A 25,143-nucleotide genomic window follows, 5' to 3' on the forward strand; every position below is an offset into this window, starting at 1 on the left:
GATTATGTAATTCATCAGACGACAGCCGACTTGCTGTCACCTGATGTCAGCGAATTTCAGCGCAAATTACAAGATCAGGAAAGAACCTCCAGAGGCCGTATGCGAGGAGAATGAGACGAGGGGAAGTAGGTTATGATTGTTTTGTGAATTTCTTATTCCACTTGAATATGCTGTTTTGTTTTTGTACGACAGACGTGCGCTACAAGAGACTTGCGGGGGCACAGGCTGCCGCAGCGCGCCCCTCGCGCGGGGCTCGCCTGGCCGCAGGGCTTTGGTTCCTGCCGCGCTCCGTCAGACAGCAGGGACCCCCGGATTTAAGAAAAGGTATCATATTTTCTTGTTCATTTACAGTTTATCAGTATGGATAATTTTACTTGTCGTAATATTACTCTTTATTCGGCATCTGTGAGATTTAATCATATCTTGAATATCCTCTGCAATGGCTTTTTAGACTTTTTGACTTTTTGACTTTTTTAATAAATGGCATACAGAGCTCCGGGCCAATAAGACCCCTTTCTCTTTCAACATGAGTTTAGAATTGGTTGTAGGAAGAGATTTTTAGTTGGTTTTGTGAAAAGATTTGTGTGCAATAAAATGGCTGCAATTAGGGAGGAAATTTTCTAAGGATTTGTTTGGGTTTTTTATGCTTTGTTTTGGTGTTTGCGTCGTACTTGGCGAGGCAATTAATGGAGGGGTTCGTATGGGTTGGAATGCCCGAGTAAAAAGATTCCGCGAGACTTATGATGTGGTTCTTAAGGAGGGGGACTTCGGAGTCTCGGTGAAGTTGGGAGACCCTCATCCACTTGGGGGCTCCCAGGGCTGAGAGAATGACTTTATTTTGGAATGTTTGCAATCTGTTTATTGAGTTTTGAAGCGTGGGCCCAGATTGGGCTCGCGTAGGTTAGTTTTGGTCTAATCGTGGATTTGTAAATCAGGAGTTTATTTCTTGTAGATAGATTTTTGTTTCTTTTACATAACATGGGGTAGAGGGATGAAAAGGTTCTGTTGGCTGAGATTAACGTTTCTGAGATGTGCTTTGACCAGGTTAATCTACTGTCGAGGGTGATACCAAGGTATTTAATGTTTTTTTGCCAGGGGACTTTTTCACCGAATAACTGGATGTTGGGGGCTTTTTAGATGACTGCATTTGGTTTACCCACTTTCGCTTTCGGAAGCTTCTTCATCCATAATTTCTTTGATTTATAATCTCTTTCAAAATGTTTCCTTTTGTGCATATTTTATAAACACCCTTTTATACTAGACATCTTTTGATTAGTGTCTCGGATACCCGTATACTAATACCCAGAATACTCTGGCTATAAAATCGTAATGTGTCATACATAACTACGATGGGGAGGTTACACAGAAATTCGGCTAGTTACTGTTAAATGCCGATTCTAGATTCATTTCGACTTTTGAATAAATTGAATCAGCAGAAAATTACACAGTTTGATAGAAAGCTAAAACTAATTAAGAATCAACCCTTTCTAATGCGAAAAATTGCAACAAGGTAGCCACATTGATAAACAATTTGGCTGTTTAGGCGGAGAGGAGAGGGAGTGTCTACTACTGGACGAGTACGCGGCAGTGAGACCAGAGGGAGTGGAGTCGGACCATTCAGAGGTTTCGGACCACGTGGCATCCTCCAGCGATGCGGAGAGCTCCACAGACATAGACGCCGTGGTAAAGGAGTACAAGGACAGGATCACGGTAACGTTGCTTCAGACTATAATGACCTTGTATGATATTTGTATGAATTAAAGTCTATTTACATCCAGTGGCGGCTAGCGCTAAAAAGCGTTAGAGCTACGAGTAGGCACTCCATAGATTTTGATCTATCTAAAAATAATAATTACCAACCTATAACAATACCACCCAAATTCAAAACAAATAACAGGAATAAAAGTAATGGAAAAAAAGATAAATTTAACCGGCTCGAATTTTGTTCTTTGTATCACATGTCATAAGTCACGTGGTGCGAGCGGATTCCATATCGCTTACGAGAAATGTCGCCTAGGAACTTCAATTATATACGGGCAGAGCTTGGAAGTTGCCAGTTGTATTGAAATTTCTCCCAAACAAGAGCGGTGCTTACCGATACGTCGAAATTCATACAATAAACAATACATTTATTTGTCGCGCTGAGATGACGCCACTTTAGTTAGTTCTTAGTTCGTATACGGATAATTATTCTAGTAGTGAGAGAGAGGGTAATCAATTTCCTTGGTTTGTCCGTGGTCTAGGTGACCGAAGAGTCGAAAGGCTTTATTAAATTGGCAACATCAGTTTTCAAATCGGTAGGTACAAATAACACTTCGAGGAATTATCTGCCCAGAGATGGAAAATCATATGCACGAGTGGCTATTTGCACCTACGGGCCCACAAGCACGAAGATATCGATACATATTTTATCGATTATGTCTATTCATTTCCAAGCACCACTGCAGATCGCCAACGAAAAAAAGACTATATCCCGCTTATAATCAGTGTAAATATTAGGCGGCGCACACATACGGAATACTGAAAAACTTGACATAAACGGCGTTAGGCTTGCTTAAACCTACGCTAATCTATACCGGTGCATAAAAATCTAGTAAGTAAGATGGAATATTATGTATAATTACACATTAATTTCAATTGTCTGTATTGATGTGCGTGATGTGAAATATTCTCATGCTCCAATTTACTTTGAACTTGAGTGTCATTTTCAAAATTATACTGACTGTTCAGAGAAGCGGTAAAGTATTATTTTTATTTCAAATATTTATTTCTTTTGTTTGAATTTTGCACAGGTGTTTTTTCAACTTTAGTAAAGGTGTTCATTAGAAAGGCGAGTTTCTGACGTCTCTCTAATTTATAATTTAACAACATAAAATTATCATTATAAAGAAAATTGGCAATATTTGTTTTTGAAAGCCAATGTGATCCAGAGGCAAACATTTTATAAATACTTTCTGCTTCAGAAATCCTCTGCGGGTGTTCGCTAGTTGATAAATAAATTTCAGAAATAAGAGTGATAATGTACAGGTGGTGTCTTCCACACCGGACGGGAGCGGCGGGGAGCTGCTCGGGGTGCCCAGTGCGGCTTCAGGGAGGCGGGGAACGGTCGGGGCCATCATCATCGTTTCCGCATGCTTCGTCGTCTCTATCGGCGTGGCAGTCTCCCTGCCCAACATCGTCTACACCGCTATACCAGGTCAGCCTTCTTACCACTACTATTAGCAGTCATTTGCGCAAATGCTTCGTCCAGACTCAATACTCCCAAGACTAATGCACTCCTTTCTCTGTTCTTTCGCTCTACGTGCTCAAAAAATCTTGTTACGCTTGCATCAGCCTTGCATTATTTGTGAATCTCCACATGACTCACACGATCATACATGATTTACCGCACGTTTCTACAGCATTCAGTCTTGTTTGTGCAAAAACTGTGTTGAGCTGTCTTAGACTCAAAACAAAATTTGAAATGTGAAATGAGTGATCTTAGTCAGTGAGATTTTTTTTTTTTTAAGCGGAGTTTTTTTACACATAGTTCCCGTGAGCACTTAGTCCATAGGCCCATTGTGCTATCTCCCATTTTACCTCAATCCCTTAACAACAACCCAGTCCCTTTAATAAAGTTCACCAGGGTTGTCATTGGGTATGTGGCTATGTCTTCTGGTTCCACTATATGTCTCCCCAGGTATCTGAACCTAGTTCCCACCAGTGCAGGACATTGGCACCATAGGTGAATTGGAGTCTTTTCATCCTCTTCAAATTTCCTACACCTATTGGTGTTTTCTACTACCAATATCTGCATGTGTCTCCTGAGATGGCAGTGTCCCATTAGTAGTCCTACCAGTTCCCTCAGTGAGTTTCTGTCCATATCGAGTAGTTTCTTGGTTTGTCTAGGGTCTGGTCCTTTTATAAGTACTTTGGATTGTCTCATTCCAGGTGCCCTCTCCCATTTTTTGCAGTGCTGGGATTTAACCCACCTATCAATATGTAATTTTGTGTTGCTACTGCTACTTCTACGGCCGGCTCGGATCCTATAAGTGGTGCTTTCGCCCCTTTCCTTGCTAGTTCGTCAGCCCGCTCGTTGCCCTCAATACCAGTGAGATGTTGCTAAGTGCACATTTTTGACCGCTAACTGTACAATCATATTCCTGAGCAGTATGTGACCTTTGAGCAGTTTAAACAAATTCGTGGCCAGAGTAATGCATTTACCCTTATTTCAATCTCTTGTAAACATACTTCCCGCACAACACACATTATGAATGTAGATTGAAGAAGTGCTTTGCCTTTTACATACTATTTGGGAATCCAGAATGGTGATTTTCCAGTTGGACCCGCCACCTATCAAAATCTATTTCTGTGCATCAATAATCAGACACATGCTCTTGTTTGCCAGACCCTAGGACATAGTTAAAGAGCGTCCTCTCCAACCATACAATTGAGGGAGTATGTAGAAATCCAAAGAATATTTACATACATTATTTATAGAAAATTGACGAATATCTAGCTACATAAATATTCATCAGCAATTAGCTATTTTCCACTGCAATCGTTTTCTTCAGACTTTTTTTGCCTTATTTATGTAAGTACTTAATATAATTCACGGTTTATGTCTGTTCTGCTCATTAACAAGGGTATGAATGATATTAACATAACTCGTAAATTTGCAGTTCTCGTGGGTGGAAGTCTCCTCAACTGGTGGCAGCCTGTGAGGCAGCCCACCGTGGGCATAACCTGCTGTAGCTTGTGCTGCCTGCTCTGCTGCGTGCTAGCCGCCCCTCTGTTGGCTGATGCCTGGCCTGCCCTAGTCATGTTCACAGCTGCAGGTAATATTGATAAGCTAGTGTGCTCCAACGACTCTGGTCCCCACACATTCACCCCTAGTCTTAAGGCCTTACCATCCTGCTCCAATAGCTTGGCTGCTCTGCACCCAAGATACATCCACATGGCACGACACATCTGTTTTGCAACATTTGGATGAACTAATCTCTTTCTAAGAAATCCAACCAACTATGTCTTTGGGTAGCTTCCACTGGGGCTCAGTCAATGTTTTCAGTGTACTATCATCTGACATTATTTCCACATGACTAAGTCCATTGTAGTCATTGGTACCGAAAGAATCTCGTAAATTCTTGAGGTTCTTATAAGTGACAGTGTAGGGTGTCAGATCGACACTCTTTGGTATTCGATAAACTGTAACGTTTTCCAGGTCTGGTAATGTACGCGCGTCGGTCCACGTTCTGCGGGGCGGTGCCCAAGAGGCGCAGTCGGCAGACCCCGCTGTTGGGCACGCGTCCCTCGCGCCTCACCCACCTGGACACTGTGTACATCGCCAGGTGACATGACTCAGACAGCGACTCGGAACTCGACAACCTCGTTTCCATCGCCGATGACTAGCATCCACCTTCTCCCTCCCACCGTCAGCAACGCCAGTTGATTTACACGGACAGTGACACGGAAAATGAATATTTCGTCTCCACTACCTTCTAGCAATCCTGATATTTCCATCCTGATAAGAAATTGCTGAGAGACAATAGAAAGCAAAAAAAAGAGCAGGGAGCTTAATTGGCCCTGTATTCTGCAGTGCAATTAATCAAAAAAGTTTCTAAAAAGTCAGACCATAGAGTTACCCAGAACAACGTGTTGTACCCACTTGAGATTTATTCACGTTCACCAATTGCCTTACATGGGCACATCTGCACTGTCTGGTGTTGTATACAGCTACACGGACAGTGACATGGAGAAGAAATATTTCGTTCTCACCACCTTCTAGCAAGCCCGTTGTCTCCTTAGACATTGTTAAAGGCGATAGTTTATTAGAACAAAATCTGCATATATGTACTGACTGTGCATTAAAATCGAAAATCATCAATCTATTGAATTGCCATACTTCTCCACTTAAAAACATGTCCATATAGGTGGCATGTATATCATAATCATCAATGCTACAGCCTTCGTGGAGTTCTAGAGTCCTATCCATCTCTAACAAACGTATCCACTCCTACTGATCTCCAACTGTCACTATGATCTGAGATTTTTATGACTCCTTACTGTCCAGCCACCTTAGTAAAAGTCGTCCAATGCTCTGCGTCCTGAAGGCTAAGCCTACTAAGTATAAAGGAATTTTAAAGGTGGAAGAATGCTGACAACTGAAAGTTTCGAGATTCAGTTTTAGGTTCGTATTTGAAGCAATTGAGGAGTGTTTATGGATGGAAATACCGAATAACAGGTGATAAAATTACAAATTAATCATTCACGAGTCAGCTGCTGTCGTCGAAGCGATTGTCCTATATTCGCGCATTGTAAATACTGTTGCTAAATAACTGATTGAAATGTTGCAACGTTTCGATGACAACCTTCAAAGGATCCAAGCTGGAAGACTGGCTCTTTACCATTGTTGAATTTAAAACATATTTAGAGAACTAAGTGTGGTGGAATTCGGCCATATTTTGAAAGAGCAACGCTGGTATTACTTTTCTAGGCTAGTTTCTAGAAGTCCTGTCTTTGTCACCCAGCACTTTCGTATCATATTGTGATAGGGATACATTCCACATTGCGAGTAAAGTTGATTAAAAAGGACAATGTAGTCATGTAAGTGGTTTTAAACAATCAAATGCAATGCACTTTTAATATTGGCACACAAAAACTCGTACACATCACCGATTAGACCGATCACTTACTTCTGTCTACTATTTGGGCAGGATAGATTTTGCCGCATTTACCGCTTCTATCTTTATGGAAAAAGACACATTCTGACTTCCTTCGAAAAATCAAATCACGATCACAATTATTGAAGGGTGTGGAAAAATTGCAGTTTTTATGACAATTCTTCAAAAATCAAAGTTTTAATAATAATTCTTCAAAAATCAAGTATGGAGAAGAAAGACAGTTTGGGAGGTTTATAAAAATAATACTTTAATCAAATAAAACGCGTGTGTTAAACATTTTGTGAACCTAGATACGTTGAAGAGTTGTGAACATTGAAATTTCGTCCGCATACAAAAATGTGAGAAAATTAAGCAATATTTTGTCGAATATAGAATATATTTATTATATAACGCTAGGTATTTGAAAAAAACTATGCGAGACTTATCGAAAAAAATATTTAATACCTATGTAAAAAAAAAAACTGTGAACCAATTGAGGAATTATTCATGAAAAAAATTTTGTGGTCTACTAAATGAGACCAAAGTTTAATGATTATTGAATAATATTGTCAATATTCATTTTGTAAAAAAATCATATTTTGGCATCTTCTATGGCCTCTGTAATTTAGTTTATAAACAATTTTTTTGGTGTTAGAAAACTTTTCTTAATTATTAATAAAAATAAGTTGTGGCTTCTGGTTCTTGGGTTTCTTATGGGAATGTACCCTGATAAATAACCCGTGGCTTCTGGTTCTCAGGTCTCTTATGGGAATGTACTCTAAAAAATAACCTGTGGCTTCTGGTTCTCAGGTCTCTTATGGGAATGTACTCTAAAAAATAAAGTTTTAAAAATTCAAAGTAACAAATTAAGGTATGGGTATTTAATTAAATCAAAAATTATGTTTTACAAATGCGTATAGGAAATTTAAATTTAGGCACGCTGGGTACTATTATAAAGAATTTATTCATGCACTAAACAACTAATAAAATTTAAATAAAATAAATAAATTATTATTAGAAAAACTATAACAATATTATAAAACTTCACACTGAGAGGGCATCTACCTATAATAATAATTCATGGTTATAATGATTAGGTATACAGAATACCTACAATAAAATGAAAACTGTTAACAGTGTTTAATTGATCTTTTCTGTCGGGGAGTTGTAATGTTGACTGTTAACCCTACTTTGCCATTGTAACGATTTGATACAAACGAAAAAAAAAACACAAAATTATAATATAGTTTTAAAAACGAGGAACTAACAAACGAACCATTTATAATAGAAACAAGGAGAGATATGTGTTTACGCCAATAATGGTTAATTGTCGTTTCATAGAGAATTGTTTATGGCAATGAATTTTGTTCTCTTTCATACCTCTCCTTTGTGTCCGGGAGTCAGTCAAAAAACCAACGCAAAATGCATAATAATAAAAAAAGTAAACATTTGTTTATTTATATTTATACAATTATAAATATACACAATAAATATAAACATATAATTTATATTTTAAATTTGGCAGTGAAGGATATAATTCGATGGGTAAGTACTGCAATATGGGTTAATGACTGTTGTAAGAAACTGAAATTTTTTATTTAATTTATCCTTTTACAGTACAAGATATCTTATTTTGACATTCTTAACATTTGGGAAGAGTCATATTAAGAACTTTTAAGAGTAATTAAATATATCCAGTTCTAGAAATTTCATTCAATAGCACCAATCCTCTTGTCATGCTGTGCTGTGCTAGAATATCTGTTCTGCCGTGTGGTATCTTGAACAATTCGAAGACTATGGCTGAAGTTTTCAGGCACGTGTAAGCCATAGCATTCCAAGAGGAATAATCTATCAATAGAGTTATGCATTATATTAAAACTAAGTATTGCAAGATTTGCAGAACGTCTAATTTCTAGGCTAAATCTATTTGTTGCCTCAAGTCCATATGGAGCATGAACCTGGGATAAGTTCCATGCGTCCGCATTTAGTTACTAAAGTATTTGAGAATAAAACCAATAGCTTTGCATGGCTATATACTTCATACCATCAGAAAATATTTCCCTTACAAACTCTTTAATAATCCCTAATACAACAAAATACTGTTTAAATTATCCTAAAGTAAATTTAATTTTTTTTTTTTTTAAATGAGGCCTTAACACTATTTTTGATTTTTTTAAAATTAATTAAGAGCAGATGCTCATTGGGAAAAATTGGACTTGATTTACATAATATTTATGAATAATTGTGATTATTGATTAGTAAGGAATTGCGTATTAGCCCAGAGTAAAATTTCTTGCTACTCTACTACTCAAATAATGGTACAAATAGCAAAGCGCCGTTTGAAAATGCCTGAAAAATTGTGGGTAATTTTTTTTAGACATTAATCTACTGTGTACTTCATACACGCCTCTAAAATAATAATGTGATCTACTTAACATCGGTTGGTCGCTTAAAAATACTTGGAAAGTACACCTAAGAACAGGTGTTTTCTGTCAAGCTTTAGAATTATTATTAACATGTCTATATATGATCATTAGATATTTTTAATTCTTCAGTTTAATGACTAAAATAATGACCTGTACTTGAAATAAAGGCTTCACCAATACAGAGCCAAGTCCTTGTCCAGTTTTGTTTGTGCAAAATACACTTTGTTGGAACTTGTGAATATTTGGTATTTTAGGATATACAACCACCAAACTAGGCAAACTCTCGCGACTGTCACAATGAAAATCATTTTGTTACATTCTAGGGTGGGATTTGGCCTCCACCACAAATGTTCTCCACTGGCTACGATCCTTCACCATTCGCCTCCAGTCCTCAGTCCTTCCTGCTCCAATCCTCTCCCACGCAGTCTATCCACCTTTTCCTCAGTTTGTCAGATCCTGATCCTGGTACCTAAAGAATCTTATTTAATAATTTGGGCTAATACCTACTCCTGTTTTCTGAAGTATAAGTGTGGTTAAGTGTGCTTTTTGTGACCATTATAACACTAAATTGTAAGTCCAGCAATAATGCCTTGTAATGATTATATTTAGTGCCAGTGCCTAGGAGGCTTTATGAAGCTTAGCTGCTGTATATCAGTCTCCAAATAAAATTATTTTTACCTGACTTCTTTGTTTCATTTGTTGAATTTTTGTTAAGGTGTGATCTCACCTGATCTATTTTACAGAATTTATGAAATAGATCTGTAAGAATAGACTTAGAATAGAAACCCAAAGTTGAATTGACTTCATCGTTCGTTCTATAAATTGAACTCATAGATAGATCAGGTGGGAACCCAACATTACACTATACTCTTCAAATAGGTACCATTACATCTTTGAAGGCTGCCAAACATGGATAATAGAAATGGCATGAAAGCTTGCTAACTGTCGCCGAGTTCAATTAGCTGCAGAGGGACGAAGATGAGGATACATAGCGGCATCTGTCTTCGATGGGAGCTGGACCAAGACTTATTTTAAATAATTTCAATATTCTCATAAATATTGTCGGCCTCTAAAATAATGAAAAATCGGAATAAGAACTCAAAATCCATTAAAAACCAATACGGGGAAAAAAATAAAACATGTTTCACGGTAAGTACAATATTTTTATTTATTAAAAAACAATAATTTTTACCAACAATTTGTTTATATATTAAAATAAAATTAAAATAACAATATTAAACCATTAGATAAGTAAAGTGAACAAACTATATCTGAACGTAAATGCCACATGACAAGATTTTAGGAATAAATCAACCTTACAACTATCAATATAAAATTAACAATGGTCCCCTCATCTCTGTCAATTAAATAAATAAGAACAGTAATTATCTTATTTTACCTTGGCATTATTTTTGATTCCTAATTTAATTTTCTTTCTTTAATAACAAATAAAGGATTAAAAAGAACATATATCAACATTGAAAATCTTATATTCTTCTTTAGTCCAAGTTGAATATAATTCTTCTACGTCTCCTCACTTCAAATCAACAACGTTCGACATAAATTTGTGAGATATTTATTTATATTAACCAAGTGTACCTATTGAAACCGTAAATTACAATTTCTTGATAAAATAATTAAAACTCTTTGATATAAGACCACATTCAGATATTTAAAAAAGTGTTAATGGTATTATAGACAGCCCTGATTTACTAAGCCTAATTACCTTCCATACCAGTACTAGAACTACTTGAACAGAAATTAATTTTAATTGTAACATCATTGCATTGTCAGATTGCATGCATGGAATAATTTCCCAGAAATAGTAGATGTATTAAACTGTATGGAATGTAGTTACAAGAAGGCAATAATAGCATACCCTTAAATATAAACATATTAATTAATTAATTATATTTCTATATCACTCGTAATTTACTCTATGGTAACTCCTGTTGCACTAAAATAATTATATCATAACCACTCAAGCGATTTGTACTCGTATGTGTATATTTACCATATTATTTAATTAATATCATTCCTCAAAATATTAATACTGAAACATATGAAACTGCTTACTGCGGGTTTAAAGTCAATGAATCCACCCAGATTTAACTTACCCATATTTTTAGGTTCTATAAATTTGACACATTACGGCAAGCGATCATTCTAAATGTTTTTGCAAATTTTCCATAATATGCCAAAAATCACTTGCGTATGTAAAAACCCTTATTCTCGTAGATGTATAATATAATAAATATAAATAACGATTTTTGGATATTGGTAACAAAACCAAAAAAAACAGCATTTTATTCAGCTCAATCATTTCAGAGATAAAACAGGTTCAAAATATAATTAACTTCAACTGCACAATTAAATGTGGAGTGCAGAATTGTTCTACATCACAAACAATATATGCCTACCCTGTTTAATAATATGATGGTTTTAACTTATGACTAGATAGAGCAAGGTAGGCTGTCTTTCACCATAGGTTGATCATGCGGGCCACAGTACGTTGTAACAGTTATATTTGCCATGCCTGCAACTTCATACGAAAGAACTGTTACTTGATCTCGGCTGGCCACAAACGCCCATACTAGGTTGTTTGCGCCACTCGTTAATCGGTAACTTAAAAGAAGAAATAGGAGAGTGGCCGGGAGATCTTGACCGCAACGGCGGAGAATTCTAAAGGATGCTATTGCAAATTTTGTGCCCCTCCGACAAAATAAAATTTCCAAACTGGTTTAGTCCTGAATTGATCACTTTAACATAAAATAATAAAAAAATGCTCATAAAAATTACAAGCGATCTACATTGTCAAGTGATTTTTAAGTCTGTCTATGAAAAGGATATACCTAATAGTGAAATTCCCAAATTCTCGTCGAATCTCAGTATAAACATATCTGAAATACACATTGAAATTAATGATATTAAATAGCAAAAAAGTGACAACATTCCACCTGTGTTAGTTAAAGAATATCTAAATAGCCTATCTGTTCCTCTTTTTCTAATTTTTAACAAATCATTAAAGCCAGGATGTTTCCCTAATATATGGAAACATAGTTTTCTTATACCTATCTTTAAAAAGGGAGACAAAACGGATGTTACACATTACAGACCAATATGTATCCAATTGGATCTTCCAGAATGCGACTTTTACATATTGCTCAATAAAATTTAGCCTTCAGGCCAGTTCACACAGTTCGTATTTTCAAAGTTAGCGTAGTTTCACACATTTGCACATTCGACCCTACAATAAAACAATTCTTTGGCCTGGTATTTTTATAAAGATATTGTCTTGTTTGTGTATAATTTATGATTTAAGAATTCGTGACATTTTACTTCAAGCGGCGGCAGCTTTCAAATAGAGTTGTTCGCTCTCTATTTTATGATGACCCTAGTTAAACCATTATGCCTAAAAATATTTTCCAATATCTTTCCCACCCCTGTCCCATAGTAATAAAAACCCCAAATAAAGTTTCATCTCCCTTAAAATAATTCCTTTAAAATATTTGTATTGTTTAAGCCACGTTTGTAATAAAATTTAAAATCACCAAACAAAAAATTTCATGATTTATTGGTTAATCACAATCGGGTGGAAACCGATGAAGTTGTCAAAAACACGTGGGAAAGTAATCGAGTACTTTTAAAAATTATTCCGATTACGGTATACGGGCCACTAGGAAGCCGAGATATTCATGCGCTGTTAGACGATGGGTCAACCGTCACATTGTTAGACCAAGAAGTAGCCAAACAAATCGGTTTGTCTGGACCAGTTAGTGACCTCTCATTGCATGGAGTCAATGAAATGAGCTCCAACAACGCGGATTCTATGCCAATAAATGTAACAATAAAAGGTAAAAACGAAGTAGAATCGTACATAGCTAGTGCTCGAACCGTTCGGGATTTAAAGATACCAGCTCAAATGGCGCTATCTAATTCTTACATTTCGAGCAATAAACACTTAAAGAACGCTCCTCAACTTTGAAAGGAATGTAAAACCCCAAATGTTAATTGGGCAAAACAACTGGGAATTAATTATTTTCAGAAAAATAGTTCATGGAGATAAAAATAAGGTATCATTATCTTATACAAAGCTTGGTTGGGTCGCGCTCGGCCATATTTCAAAGAAAACGGGAAATAGTGTAGAATTCAATTTTCATGTTCAGGAAAACGAAAATAGCGAATTGCATGAAATTATCAAAGAGAGTTTTAAGATAGACGAGATGGGAGTAGTGAGCCCGAAAATATGCAATGTTGATAAACGTGCATATTCCCTGTTAGAAAGTACCACAAAACGCGCTAGTCAGGGGTGTCATTGGGAGACAGGTTTGCTGTGGAAGGAAGAAGAAAGATATTTTCCTGATAGTCTTCAGGTTGCGGAAAATAGATTAAAAACTTTAGAAAAGAGAATGGATAAAGACCCTGAATTTGCGGAAGCTTACTGCAACAAAATACAACATTATTTAGAGAAAGGATATGCAAAAATATTCAATGTCAGTGGTAGGTATCCGGATAGCTCGGATAAATTTTATTTACCACATTTTGCTGTTTACAACCCAAATAAGCCAGGAAAGCTTCGGGTTGTATTTGATGCGGCGGCAAAATCAAAGGGAATTTCTTTGAATGATAGGCTTAACCGGACCCGATCTATATAATTCTCTGCAAGGAATGCTTTTTAAATTTAGGCAAAATAAAATTGCATTCACCGCCGATATCCAAGAAATGTTTTTACAAATTAAAATTATTGATGAAGATACACCGTTTCAGTTGTTTTTATTGAGAGGAAAAGATCGTAAGGTAGCCCCGTCTGTATACGTTATGAATTCAATGATTTTTGGCGCAAAATCATTACCTTGTTCGGCGCAATTCGTAAAAAATAAAAACGCGGATCAATTTTTATCTCAGTATCCCCAGGCCGTCGAAGCAATAAAAACAAAACATTACATGGACGACTATTTAGATAGTGTAAATTCGGTAGAAAGTGCGAAGAAATTAATACAAGATATTACATACATACATGCTCAATGCGGGTTTAAGGGGGGAGGTGAATGCGAAATTACCTACTACAACCATTTAGTCATAAGATATATATTTTTTACGGAATTTCTAGTTTTAAGACATTACCTACTGCAAAATTTGTAGTCATAAGATTTACATATTTAACGGAATTTCTAGTTTTAAAAGCAGCATAAATATTTGTATTTTAGACATTTTAATAAATTTAACTGGTAATTTTCGTAGACAAGCAGTAGGTACCTAATAAAGATGACAGTCGCATTCTTTGCCTATTTTGTGAAGTATCTTCACGGGAGGAGGTATGGATCTTCCAGAATGCGACTTTTACATATTGCTCAATAAAATTTAGCCTTCAGGCCAGTTCCCACAGTTCGTATTTTCAAAGTTAGCATAGTTTCACACATTTGCACATTCGACCCTACAATAAAACAATTCTTTGGCCTGGTATTTTTATAAAGATATTGTCTTGTTTGTGTATAATTTATGATTTAAGAATTCGTGACATTTTACTTCAAGCGGCGGCAGCTTTCAAATAGAGTTGTTCGCTCTCTATTTTATGATGACCCTAGTTAAACCATTATGCCTAAAAATATTTTCCAATATCTTTCCCACCCCTGTCCCATAGTAATAAAAACCCCAAATAAAAGTTTCATCTCCCTTAAAATAATTCCTTTAAAATATTTGTATTGTTTAAGTCACGTTTGTATCATTTAGGATAGTTAAGTGTATTATTTTTTTATGTTTAAGAATGTTGTTTTTCGACGAGCGGGTGGAACATCTTTATTTTTGTAATATGTCCCTCAAGAATTTAATTTAAATACAGATACCTCCCAGAAAAAGGATAGTATTCATATAACTGGTAGGTACAGGCGTACCTACGCAGGAGACAGTATTCATATAACTGGTAGGTACAGGCGTACCTACGCAGGAGCTAGTGTTAAAATAACTAGTAGGTACATGCGTACCTACGCAGTCAGTCGTGAGATAATTACTAGGTTTATGTAAACCTAGGAAAAACTGAAGAATAAAGGAAACTAGACCTTTATTTATTTCAGTTTAAGTTTGAGCAGAGGAAAATAAGATCCTCTGCAATTATATTGTGATTTAATAAATTTATATGTCAAGAAGAAGAAGTGTTTTCCTGCATTCCATCTGACGGCGTGTTCTCGTACCACGATAGCAGAAACACCAATTATCGATACCTAAACTTTTTCAAAAAATAGTACTCGATAAACATAACAAAAATTATAACTCCCTACCAACATGGCTTCTATTTAAATAAATCTACATTAACTAATTTACTAATATACAATAATTTTATATCTAAATCCTTAGCAAACAGATGCCAGGTAGACTCATTATACATTGACTTCAGCAAGGCATTTGACAAGGTGTGTCACAAAATATTAATCAATAAATTAGCTAAACTTGGAATTTACGGTAATTACTAAATTGGTTTGCTAGTTATTTGTTTAAAAGAAGTCTTTGTGTGAGAATAAATGGCACAAATTCATACGAATTTATGGCGACAAATGGAGTGCCGCAAGGCTCTCATCTAGGGCCCATTTTGTTTATAATATTCATAAACGATATTGTTGATATATTTACTGGCATAAACGTTCTACTGTTTGCCGATGACATGAAATTATATAAACATTAATGATTGTATTATACTTCAAACTAACTTGAGATATCTTTTTGAATGGTGCTTAATCAACAAATTAGCATTAAACATAAATAAATGTCAGTTCGTTAATTTTTCCAAAATAAATGATCCTATACTTTTTTCAGTACCTATTCATAAAATGATGAAAATTTAAATTGTGTTGGTAAAATTATTGATCTAGGCATTATGTTTGACAGTAAACTCACCTTTGTATGTCATATTAATAATATTATCAACAAGGGCCTAAAGACTTGGCTTTATTTTGAGAGCTGCAAAAGATTTCAATAATTTAGGAACATTTATTTTGTTATATAAAACCCCTGTCAGATGCCAACTTGAGTATAAATCTACATTATGGGCTCTATTTTTCAATATTCATTCAGATAACATTGAAAAGATTCAACGGAAGGTTTATAAACTATAAATTGCATATTCCATATTGCATATACAAAACATTGATTACAATTACTTCCTGGATAAAATGTCTCTATTGAAACTTTCAGAAAGAAGAATAAGAACAGATTTAATACTGTTACAAAGAATAATTAGTAATTTTAAAATTGACTGTCCCGAATTACTTCAATTTATCAATATCCATGTTCCCAAAAATCATGTCGACATTTCAAACACGATGATTACGACCGTAGTGGACAATTCGGAGTTTGATATCCCAATTAAACATGTTTTATGTGTGCCTAACCTGTCAACTAATTTGCTATCAGTAAGTCAGCTGATTCAAAGTGGAAACAAGGTTAACTTTGAATCAGAAGTTTGCTACATACACAATTGCTACATACTACATACTACTCGACAGAATGTGCTGGTAGGAATAGCAAATCTAGCGAATGGAGTGTATAGATTGAATATTAAGTCAGAACATTTGTTTGCGTGCTCAACGACAAACGTGACTAGTGAAATATGGCATCGAAGGTTGGGACACATTATGTAACAGTAAAACTCTGAATGCTATGAAAAATGGTGCTGTGGAAGGAATTTCATACTGGGATAAGGCCGACTTCGATAAGTCCAAATGCGTCATGAAGGGAAGCAGTCGAGATTGCCATTTTCACACAAAGGGTCAAGGTGTGAAAATGTGGTGGAACTTGTTCATGCCGATGTCTGTGGACCCATGGAACAAATTTCTATCGGACTAGCCAAGTACTTTCTGCTTTTTGTAGATGACTATACTAGAATGGCATTTGTCTATTTCCTTAAGGCCAAAAATCAGGTGTTTAAGTATTTCAGACAGTTTATAGCTCTGGTTGAAACACAAACAGGCAGAAAACTGAAGGTATTGAGAACAGACAATGGTGGAGAGTTTAGTTTGTTAGAATTTGATAATTTTTTGAAGAAAAATGGTATTGTGCATCAAATGACGAACCCCCATATACCGGAACAGAATGGCCTGTGTGAAAGACTAAACAGAACAGTGGTGGATAGAGCTAGGTGTCTTCTGTTTGAGGCTAATTTACATAAGAAGTTTTGGGCTGAAGCAGTGATTACTGCAGTCTACTTACGAAACAGAACTTTGGCATCAGGATTACAAAAACACCTGATGAGCTATGGAGTGGTAAAAAACCAGATCTCGGCCATATTCGGGTGTTCGGCAGTCCTGACATAGTCCACGTTCCAAAAGCAAATAGGACTGCAGCCCGACGTGATCCTGCAGCCCGACGTGATTCTGCAGCCCGACTTGATTCTACAGCCCGACGTGATTCTGCAGCCTGACGTGATAGTGTTACCCCGACTCACCGGTAACCCCGTCTCAAAATGTGAAGTCAGTATTCAGTCTCCAAACCGTCAGCCAAGTACTACCGCGCTAGGGAACCTTGACCTAGATAAACAATAAACGCTGTATCAGAGTTGAACGAGACTTTTATTTGTACACCAAGATAACTACAGGACTAATTGGGACAGAAAGGCTGAAGAACATATCCTGATACACTAAGGGTTACAGGCTTTACAATCTGAAGACCAATTGTATTATCACCAGCAGAGATGTTATTATGAAAAAAAATCAAGGACTCTGTTTTGGGTGAAGAAGTAGGAGAAGATACTCAGACAAGTGAAGATTTCACTTGTGACCCAACAGAAAGCGCAGATATGACATATGATGATGATATTATATGTACCAGATGATACCTTAAGTACTTCCAACTCGGATGAATTCTGTGAGAGTAAGTCAAATCATGACGAGTCTAAAAAAAATCTGCAGTCGGCCATTTTCGACGTGGAAAAGAGGACTATAAGGCCACCAGAAAGGTATGGATTCAGTAATATATGTCAGAGCATTGAGGACATGCATGAAAACAGTCTTACATATGAGGATGTGATGAGAGGACCAGAACGAAAAGAATGAGAATGAGTAGCTTTCCAAAAATGTTTTGACAAAACCCTACGTTTGTTAAACAGGAGGTTAAAAATTTGTGCCTTACAACAGACTGCTGGACTTCTCGTCTTAGAGAATCTTATATAGCTGAGACGATACATTTTTTAACAAATGATTTGGAGTTCAAATCCATTGTACTTGATTGTGCACCTTTAAATAGATCCCAAACGGGAAAAAACCTTGCTGATGAAATACAACGCATTTTGTAAGATTGGCAACTGTCCGACCGTGTCAGACTTGGAGTTTCAGATAATGCTTCCAACATTAAAAACGCATTTCATTTAAAATTCCACATTTTGGTTGTTATGCGCATTCACAATCTGGTTGTTACCGATGCTCTAAAGTTATTTGAGCAAGTAATAGAAAAAGTTAAAAGAATCGTATGCATTTTAAAAAAAGTACAATTTCGTCAGAGAAATTTTTACAATATCGTCACAAGGTGGAACTCGGTTTTCTACATGATCGAGAGATTTGTGGAATTAAAGGAAGCTGTCCGTGCTACCTTAGCAATATTGGATGTTGACCTGCCTTTAATAACCGTAGAAGAGTGGAAGGCCTGTGAAAAAATATGCAAAATATTACGGCCATTTGAAGAAGTCACACGTGCCATCCGTGGCGAAAAATATTTAACAGGCAGCATGACAATTGTTTTGACAATGATCATTGTTTGTGAGAAGATAGATGGGATGCCACTCTCGGGTGTTTTAAAACAAATTGCAAACAAACTATGTGAAGGTTTAAGCACCCGGTTTGGCGATTTGGAGAAAAATTAATGTCTGTCCCCCAATACACCTTCACGGATCCACGCTTTAAGGTGAATTATTACTCTAATCCCAACACTGTTAATGTGGTTAAAAACGTAGTTCACGAACTTTTGTTAAGGGGGGTGCCTACTCCCTCGGAAGAATAAGACTATTCGCAAGATATTTCTGAAAATCAGAAAACAGAATCTTCAGACGAACCGTTTTCATTTTGGAATGCAGTAAATTCAGTAGTCGAAAAAATTAATCCAGTGAATAATCCAAATAACAAATTCCGCAAAGAACTGGGCATGTATCTCGAAATGGATCTTCTTGATAGAAAGAGTTGTCCCCTGAAATGGTGGAAGGAACATGGAATATATTTTCCGAATTTGAAAAAAATATTCATAGAACAATGCGGTATTGTAGCAACATCCGTTCCTTGTGAACGAATTTTTTGAAGACTGGACAAATTATATCCGACCGCAGGTGCAGTCTTAAGGCTGGAAAAGTGCGACAACTGGTGTTTTTGAATATGAATTCGAAAATGTAGAAATGAGTAAAAAAACAATCTGTAAATAACCTTTAAATGACTTAAATATTGTTCATAAATAATTTGATGTGTAAAAACTTCTGAAATGTGCTAAAATAGATCGAGCTTGGAGTAAACCTATCAAATAATGTAAGTCATAGTTTTATTTTTCTTAAAAAACGTCGAATCTTATTAATTTTTCAAAACTGCACTAAAAACAGACCTGAGTTAATAAACCACTAGAAATAATCGATTATAGTTGCGTCAACGTCGGCGTTAAACAGTTTAACGATAACGACGTTGGCGTTGGATGGAATTATCGTCAACGCCCAGTACTAAGTAAGTAAGCAATCCGAGGTAAGGGTCTTTATTTCTGGTGTAACATATACCTTAACATTAGGGGATCTTATGTGTAACAATTTAGTTTTTTTGGCATTTATGATTAAGCCAGAGTCATAAGACCATTTTAAGAGTTCAATGTAGTCTTTTTGTAAAATGCACTAGCTAATAAATCAAGCGTAGAAACCCAGACAACGGCTTGCGGTCCGATACAAAGACATCTCGGAATTATCAAAACAACGATAATACGATCGAGAAAAAACGAAAAGTAAATAAAAATCACAAGGGAACAGGGCATTTCTAATATCAAGGCAGCTCCTCTAAGAACGGCAATCTATGCCTCAAGATTAGCAACAGAAACTAGTGCTGAGGACTTTAAAAAATATGTTACTTCCAAGAATCAATCTTTTATAAACGTAGAATGGATCAAACCATTCAAACCGACCCCATTCAAAACATTCAAAATAACAACCTCGGGCAGAAAATCAGTATTTTTATGGAGAAAGATTTTTGTGTATCGAATCTTCAAAGAAAGAAATCACAGATCAAACAGAAGTTTAAACAATACGCATAATGGATACTCTTAAAATTATTACTATCAATTGCAGATCAGTGAGAAGGACAGGGAAATTTATTCACGACATATGTGAAGAATATGACATCATTTTATTACAAGAAACATGGCTATTACCCACTGACATAAATTATCTTTCAGAAATACACCCAACATTTTCAAGCTTGGGCACATCTGCCATAGATACATCTACCGGCATACTTAGAGGGCGTCCTTATGGTGGGATATATTTGTAGGGGGCAACCCTACCTTTCATCTTAACATCTGCGACAACCCTGGAGGTCTTGCACACGGCCCCAATCATCACGCGACTGCGATCACAGCGCCGCCAGGAGGGGAGAACGCGCAGAGCACCACGCCGGGCAGAAGCCGCGTACCCGTCCCGCGATCAACAGTTCCCTCGACTCTTATTATCGATACCGATTTGTATTACTTTAACTTGACGCTCAGAGCTTCTCCTGAGACGTAAAAATAAATCAATCAACGATCAATTGTCTTTTTCCTCACCTACTTTCTGATTCCTTCTCCCGTGGATCCCGCCAGAGACATGCGATCCCACATTGGTTACCCCTGTATTGAACTTATTATCAACAACACGGGTACAAGCCATATTCTGATAAGCGCTGACGCCAGGCATTTCAAAACATTCTCGAGAACAATGGACGGCATGACATCATGCTGACGACGGCTTACATAAACAAAACATTCACAGCGCATTTCGCAGAATTCCTTCATATACACGAGTACCACGAAAAGCAGAATTATCAAAATCGCTTCTGCCGACGAATTCGCTGAGTACGTACCTAAGGCTGTACTATATGGCTTACATTAGTCAAACAACCTTCAGTTCGAAAATATCCAACAATGGGTTCACAACCGACCAAGGAAGAGATCTTCGTCACCCAAGATGGGAATACGATCGTACAGCACTTCTCGCTTTCTACACTCGTCATACTCTGCATCTTAGTAGCCGCCGGCATAGTATACCTCATGTGGAGATGGTGCCGCAATAGGATTAGAAGACAAATCCTGAAAGAAGGCGCACCAAACAACCCGATTCAACAATAACCGTGTCTGATCGACTTCAACGGCCGACTTCAAAGGTATCGCAGCTGCGTCTTCAATCTTCAATCTCAAGCCGACTCAGCTACTGGGGGCGGAGTACTGTAGGGGCAACCCTACCTTTCATCTTTACATCTGCGACAACCCTGGAGGTCTTGCACACGGCCCCAATCATCACGCGACTGCGATGACAGCGCCGCCAGGAGGGGAGAACGTGCAACGCACCATGCCGGGCAGAAGCCGCGTACCCGTCCCGCGATCAACAGTTCCCTCGACTCTTATTATCGATACCGATTTGTATTACTTTAACTTGACGCTCAGAGCTTCTCCTGAGACGTAAAAATAAATCAATCAACGATCAATTGTGTTTTTCCTCACCTACTTTCTGATTCCTTCTCCCGTGGATCCCGCCAGAGACATGCAATCCCACATATTGTATATTCTATCACTTTTATTCTTCTAGACACTATTTATGTACCCATATAACTTCTCCGCTTCTACTATTTTGTTTTTTTGAATCTTTTAAATTCAATTATATGCGTGAGGATTCATTTTTGCCATTATGTTTACATTCTTCTTTATTGTATTAATTTTTAAGTGTTTACTCTGAAAACAAAATGTCGATGGTGTTGGATGGTCGGAGTGTCTCATCACCACATAAATCAATCCAAATCAAACATATTAGTTATTTTAACCCATTTAGTAATTTATTCTTTTGTAATTTAGTTTGTGTAGCTATATTTGTGTTAATCGTTAAATATTGTGTTGTTTTTATCTGTTTGTCGGTAAGTCTTGTTAAATACTTGATGTAGGTAGGTTAAAAATATTAGTATAGAGATGGAACGGGCTAAACCTCCTGATCCCCTGGACGAAATCAACGATGGCTCTTTTTCAGACTCCTCGGTGGACTCAATGGAAACGGTTGCCACCGATATTCCAGAACCCTCAGACTTCATCACAGTAACGACTAAAAAAAGGAAAAATTTAAAGCTTGTGCGAAATTCCAGTACAGATTCCGAAAAAATACCCCACAAAATTCCTACCCTTGATAAAAATAAAAGCTTTGTAGACTATGGTATTCTTCCGTCCAATCAGCAGAGCCCATCTATCCAGCCACTCAAGTCGTGGATCACAACGCCAACTGCTAGTCCAACTACTCCTGTCCCCATACCGACACCAGCCCCTACACCCTCAGACAGGCCACCATACATTACACATGTCACTAAAATTTCAAAGGAAGGAGGTCCAACAACATTGTATGACATTGACTTTGGTCACTTTCTCCACAAAAATAAAATCAGTCCTGTCCGGAATGGAGTTAAGTCGGTTGGTCGTAACCGTCTTTCCGTCGAGTTTAAGACAGCGGCTGAAGCCAATAATTTTGTTAAATCAGCGGTTGCCAAGGAAAACTCCTATAACGTATTCATTCCTTCTTACCAGGTTACTAAACTTGGAGTTACTAAGGGGATTCCTCCACACTGGATGACAGAGGACATCTTGGAGAACATTAAGGTTCCCCAGGGTTACGGAAAGGTCATTAAAGCTCGCAGACTAAATTATCGTTTTAACACTGGAAACGCCATAGAATGGAGACCCTCTCAGTCTGTTGTCCTCACATTCGACTCCAAAGATCTCCCTCAAAATGTCACCATGTTCCACGTATCCCTACCAGTGGATCTCTACGTGTTTCCAACTGTGCAGTGCTACAAGTGCTGTAGGTTTGGACATACGAAGACCCTCTGCAGATCAGAACCTCGATGCTATAAGTGCACTTCGTCTCATAGTGGCGATAGCTGTAATTCAACGAAGGAAAATTATAAGTGCTTAAACTGCTCAGGAAACCACTTGTCGACCAGCAAAATTTGCCCTGAAATGTCAAGGCAACGCAACATCAAACATACAATGGCTGTAAAGAACATTTCGTATGCGGAAGCATCCAAAATGTTCAATAAGGCTGTCATTTCTTATGCTGAAACTGCATCCAAAAATATTTCCTCCCCTCATCAATCAACGAAGAAAACAGTTTTAAAGTTCAGTAAACCCCGAGTTCTCCCAAAAAAGAATGCCACTAGTCACGAATCCTTGTTATGGTTCCCCAATGGAAAACTCCCTCCCAACTCTGATAGAACAATACCCAAGTCACCTGTCAACGCAGACCCACATAACATTAACGATCTTAATTCTACACTTATCACGTCATTTTTACACATTCTTCAGACTTTAAATAAAAACAATATACAAATACCGTCCCACGTTGCCAAACAGATTGTACAGATTATAAATACCTCTAGAAATGGCCCCTCTGACGAGGATTCTTCAGTGGAATTGCCATAGTCTCCGAAACAAATCAGTAGACATCTTACACACATTAAACTCACTCTCCATTGCAGTAGCTGCCGTCTCTGAGACGTGGCTTGAACCGGACTCTCATTTCAGAGTTCGAGGATTCCACTGTCTTCGTGACGACCGCCAAGATGGGAAGGGTGGCTCCGCTCTTCTCATTAAAACATCCTTACCCTTTTCCCCAGTAGATGTTAAGCCAACCGGTTGCCCTTTTCAGGTGACGGCCGCTAAGGTTTTTGGCACTACAATCCTTTCCCTGTATATATCCCCTTCTAATAAACCCTCTAAATCAATTCTTCGAGCAATGCTTTCTAAGATAGAACCACCTTTCCTTGTTCTGGGTGACTTTAATGCTCACCACGGATTATGGGGCTCTGTGTCTTGCGACAGATTGGGCAGAGACATTGTTGACCTTCTTGACGATCTTGATCTTTGCATTATGAATGACGGTTCCCCTACCCGTGTTCAGGTACCAGGTCAACGACCCAGTGTGGTCGACCTTACCATTTGCAACTCAAACATAGCCGGATCCTTGTTCTGGAAAGTTCTGGAGGACCCGCACGGGAGTGATCACTATCCAATCCTCATAGAATCCTCCAACATGCTCCATACCAACAAGGCTTTCACGTTTCGTAATCGTAAACCGAGATTTGTAACCTCGAAGGCCAACTGGACTGATTTTTCAAAGCTCATAAAGCTCTCCATGCTTAGTCTGCCCTCTCCGACTAAAGATAATGTCACGGAATGTTACGAGTTGCTAGTTTCATCAATCATCGCGGCTGCAGAGACATGCATTCCTATCAAATTACCTGGCAATAAAGGAAAACCTCCCCCAGCCCCGTGGTGGGATAATGAATGTGCAGACGCAATAGATTTCAGGAAGAGGTATGCTAAAATATATTCTTTGAACATGACCCTTGATAATTTCGTGAACTTCAAAAAGATTGAAGCTAAGACCAAGCGATTGCTCAAAAATAAAAAAAGGCAACGATGGAAAAACTTTTGTTCTTCCTTATCTCCCGATACCCCACTCTCAGCTGTTTGGAATTCAATCCGCCGATTCAGAGGTTCTTACGCCCCACCCGTACCTCATCCACTCAATTCAGAGTGGGTGAAGGAATTTGCCGATAAATTAGCTCCTCCCACTGCGAGTAACTGGAATGAAACTGAATTCACATACTCGTTTCGTACGCAAGGGTGGATAGACTCACACTTCAATATATTTGAACTAAGAGAGGTTTTAAACGACCTTAGAGACTCAGCTCCCGGCGAAGACGGTATCCCGTATAGCCTCATTAAAAACTGTGATGTTGCTATTCATAATTATTTTCTTACACTTTTAAATTTGATGTTTGACACAGGTAAAATTCCAACCTCCTGGAAAACCCAATTAATTATCCCTATTCTGAAACCCCAAA

General features: G+C 37.4%; 2 protein-coding genes across 2 annotated transcripts in view; both read left to right on the plus strand.

The window, feature by feature from the left end:
• The window catches only part of tadr (torn and diminished rhabdomeres), a 30,738-nt gene extending 21,001 nt beyond the window's left edge, over positions 1-9,737 (plus strand). Inside the window, exons 9-13 of the mRNA XM_089636179.1 lie at positions 193-324; positions 1,544-1,710; positions 3,028-3,196; positions 4,662-4,817; positions 5,201-9,737. Of these exons, the coding sequence (XP_089492305.1) occupies positions 193-324; positions 1,544-1,710; positions 3,028-3,196; positions 4,662-4,817; positions 5,201-5,331 (755 nt within the window). The 3' untranslated portion in view covers positions 5,332-9,737. The remainder of the gene's footprint in view (positions 1-192; positions 325-1,543; positions 1,711-3,027; positions 3,197-4,661; positions 4,818-5,200) is intronic.
• Positions 9,738-21,878: 12,141 nt separating this feature from the next.
• LOC149420509 (uncharacterized) lies at positions 21,879-24,235 on the plus strand. Its single transcript, XM_089636180.1, has one exon. It carries the CDS (start codon positions 22,220-22,222, stop codon positions 23,714-23,716), a length of 1,497 nt encoding a protein of 498 aa, XP_089492306.1. The 5' UTR covers positions 21,879-22,219; the 3' UTR covers positions 23,717-24,235.
• The last annotated feature ends 908 nt before the right edge of the window (positions 24,236-25,143 follow it).

This window comes from Hesperophylax consimilis, chromosome 10 (genome assembly GCF_061612785.1).
Source record: "Hesperophylax consimilis isolate HC1 chromosome 10, BYU_Hcon_1.0, whole genome shotgun sequence".
Taxonomy (NCBI): domain Eukaryota; kingdom Metazoa; phylum Arthropoda; class Insecta; order Trichoptera; family Limnephilidae; genus Hesperophylax; species Hesperophylax consimilis.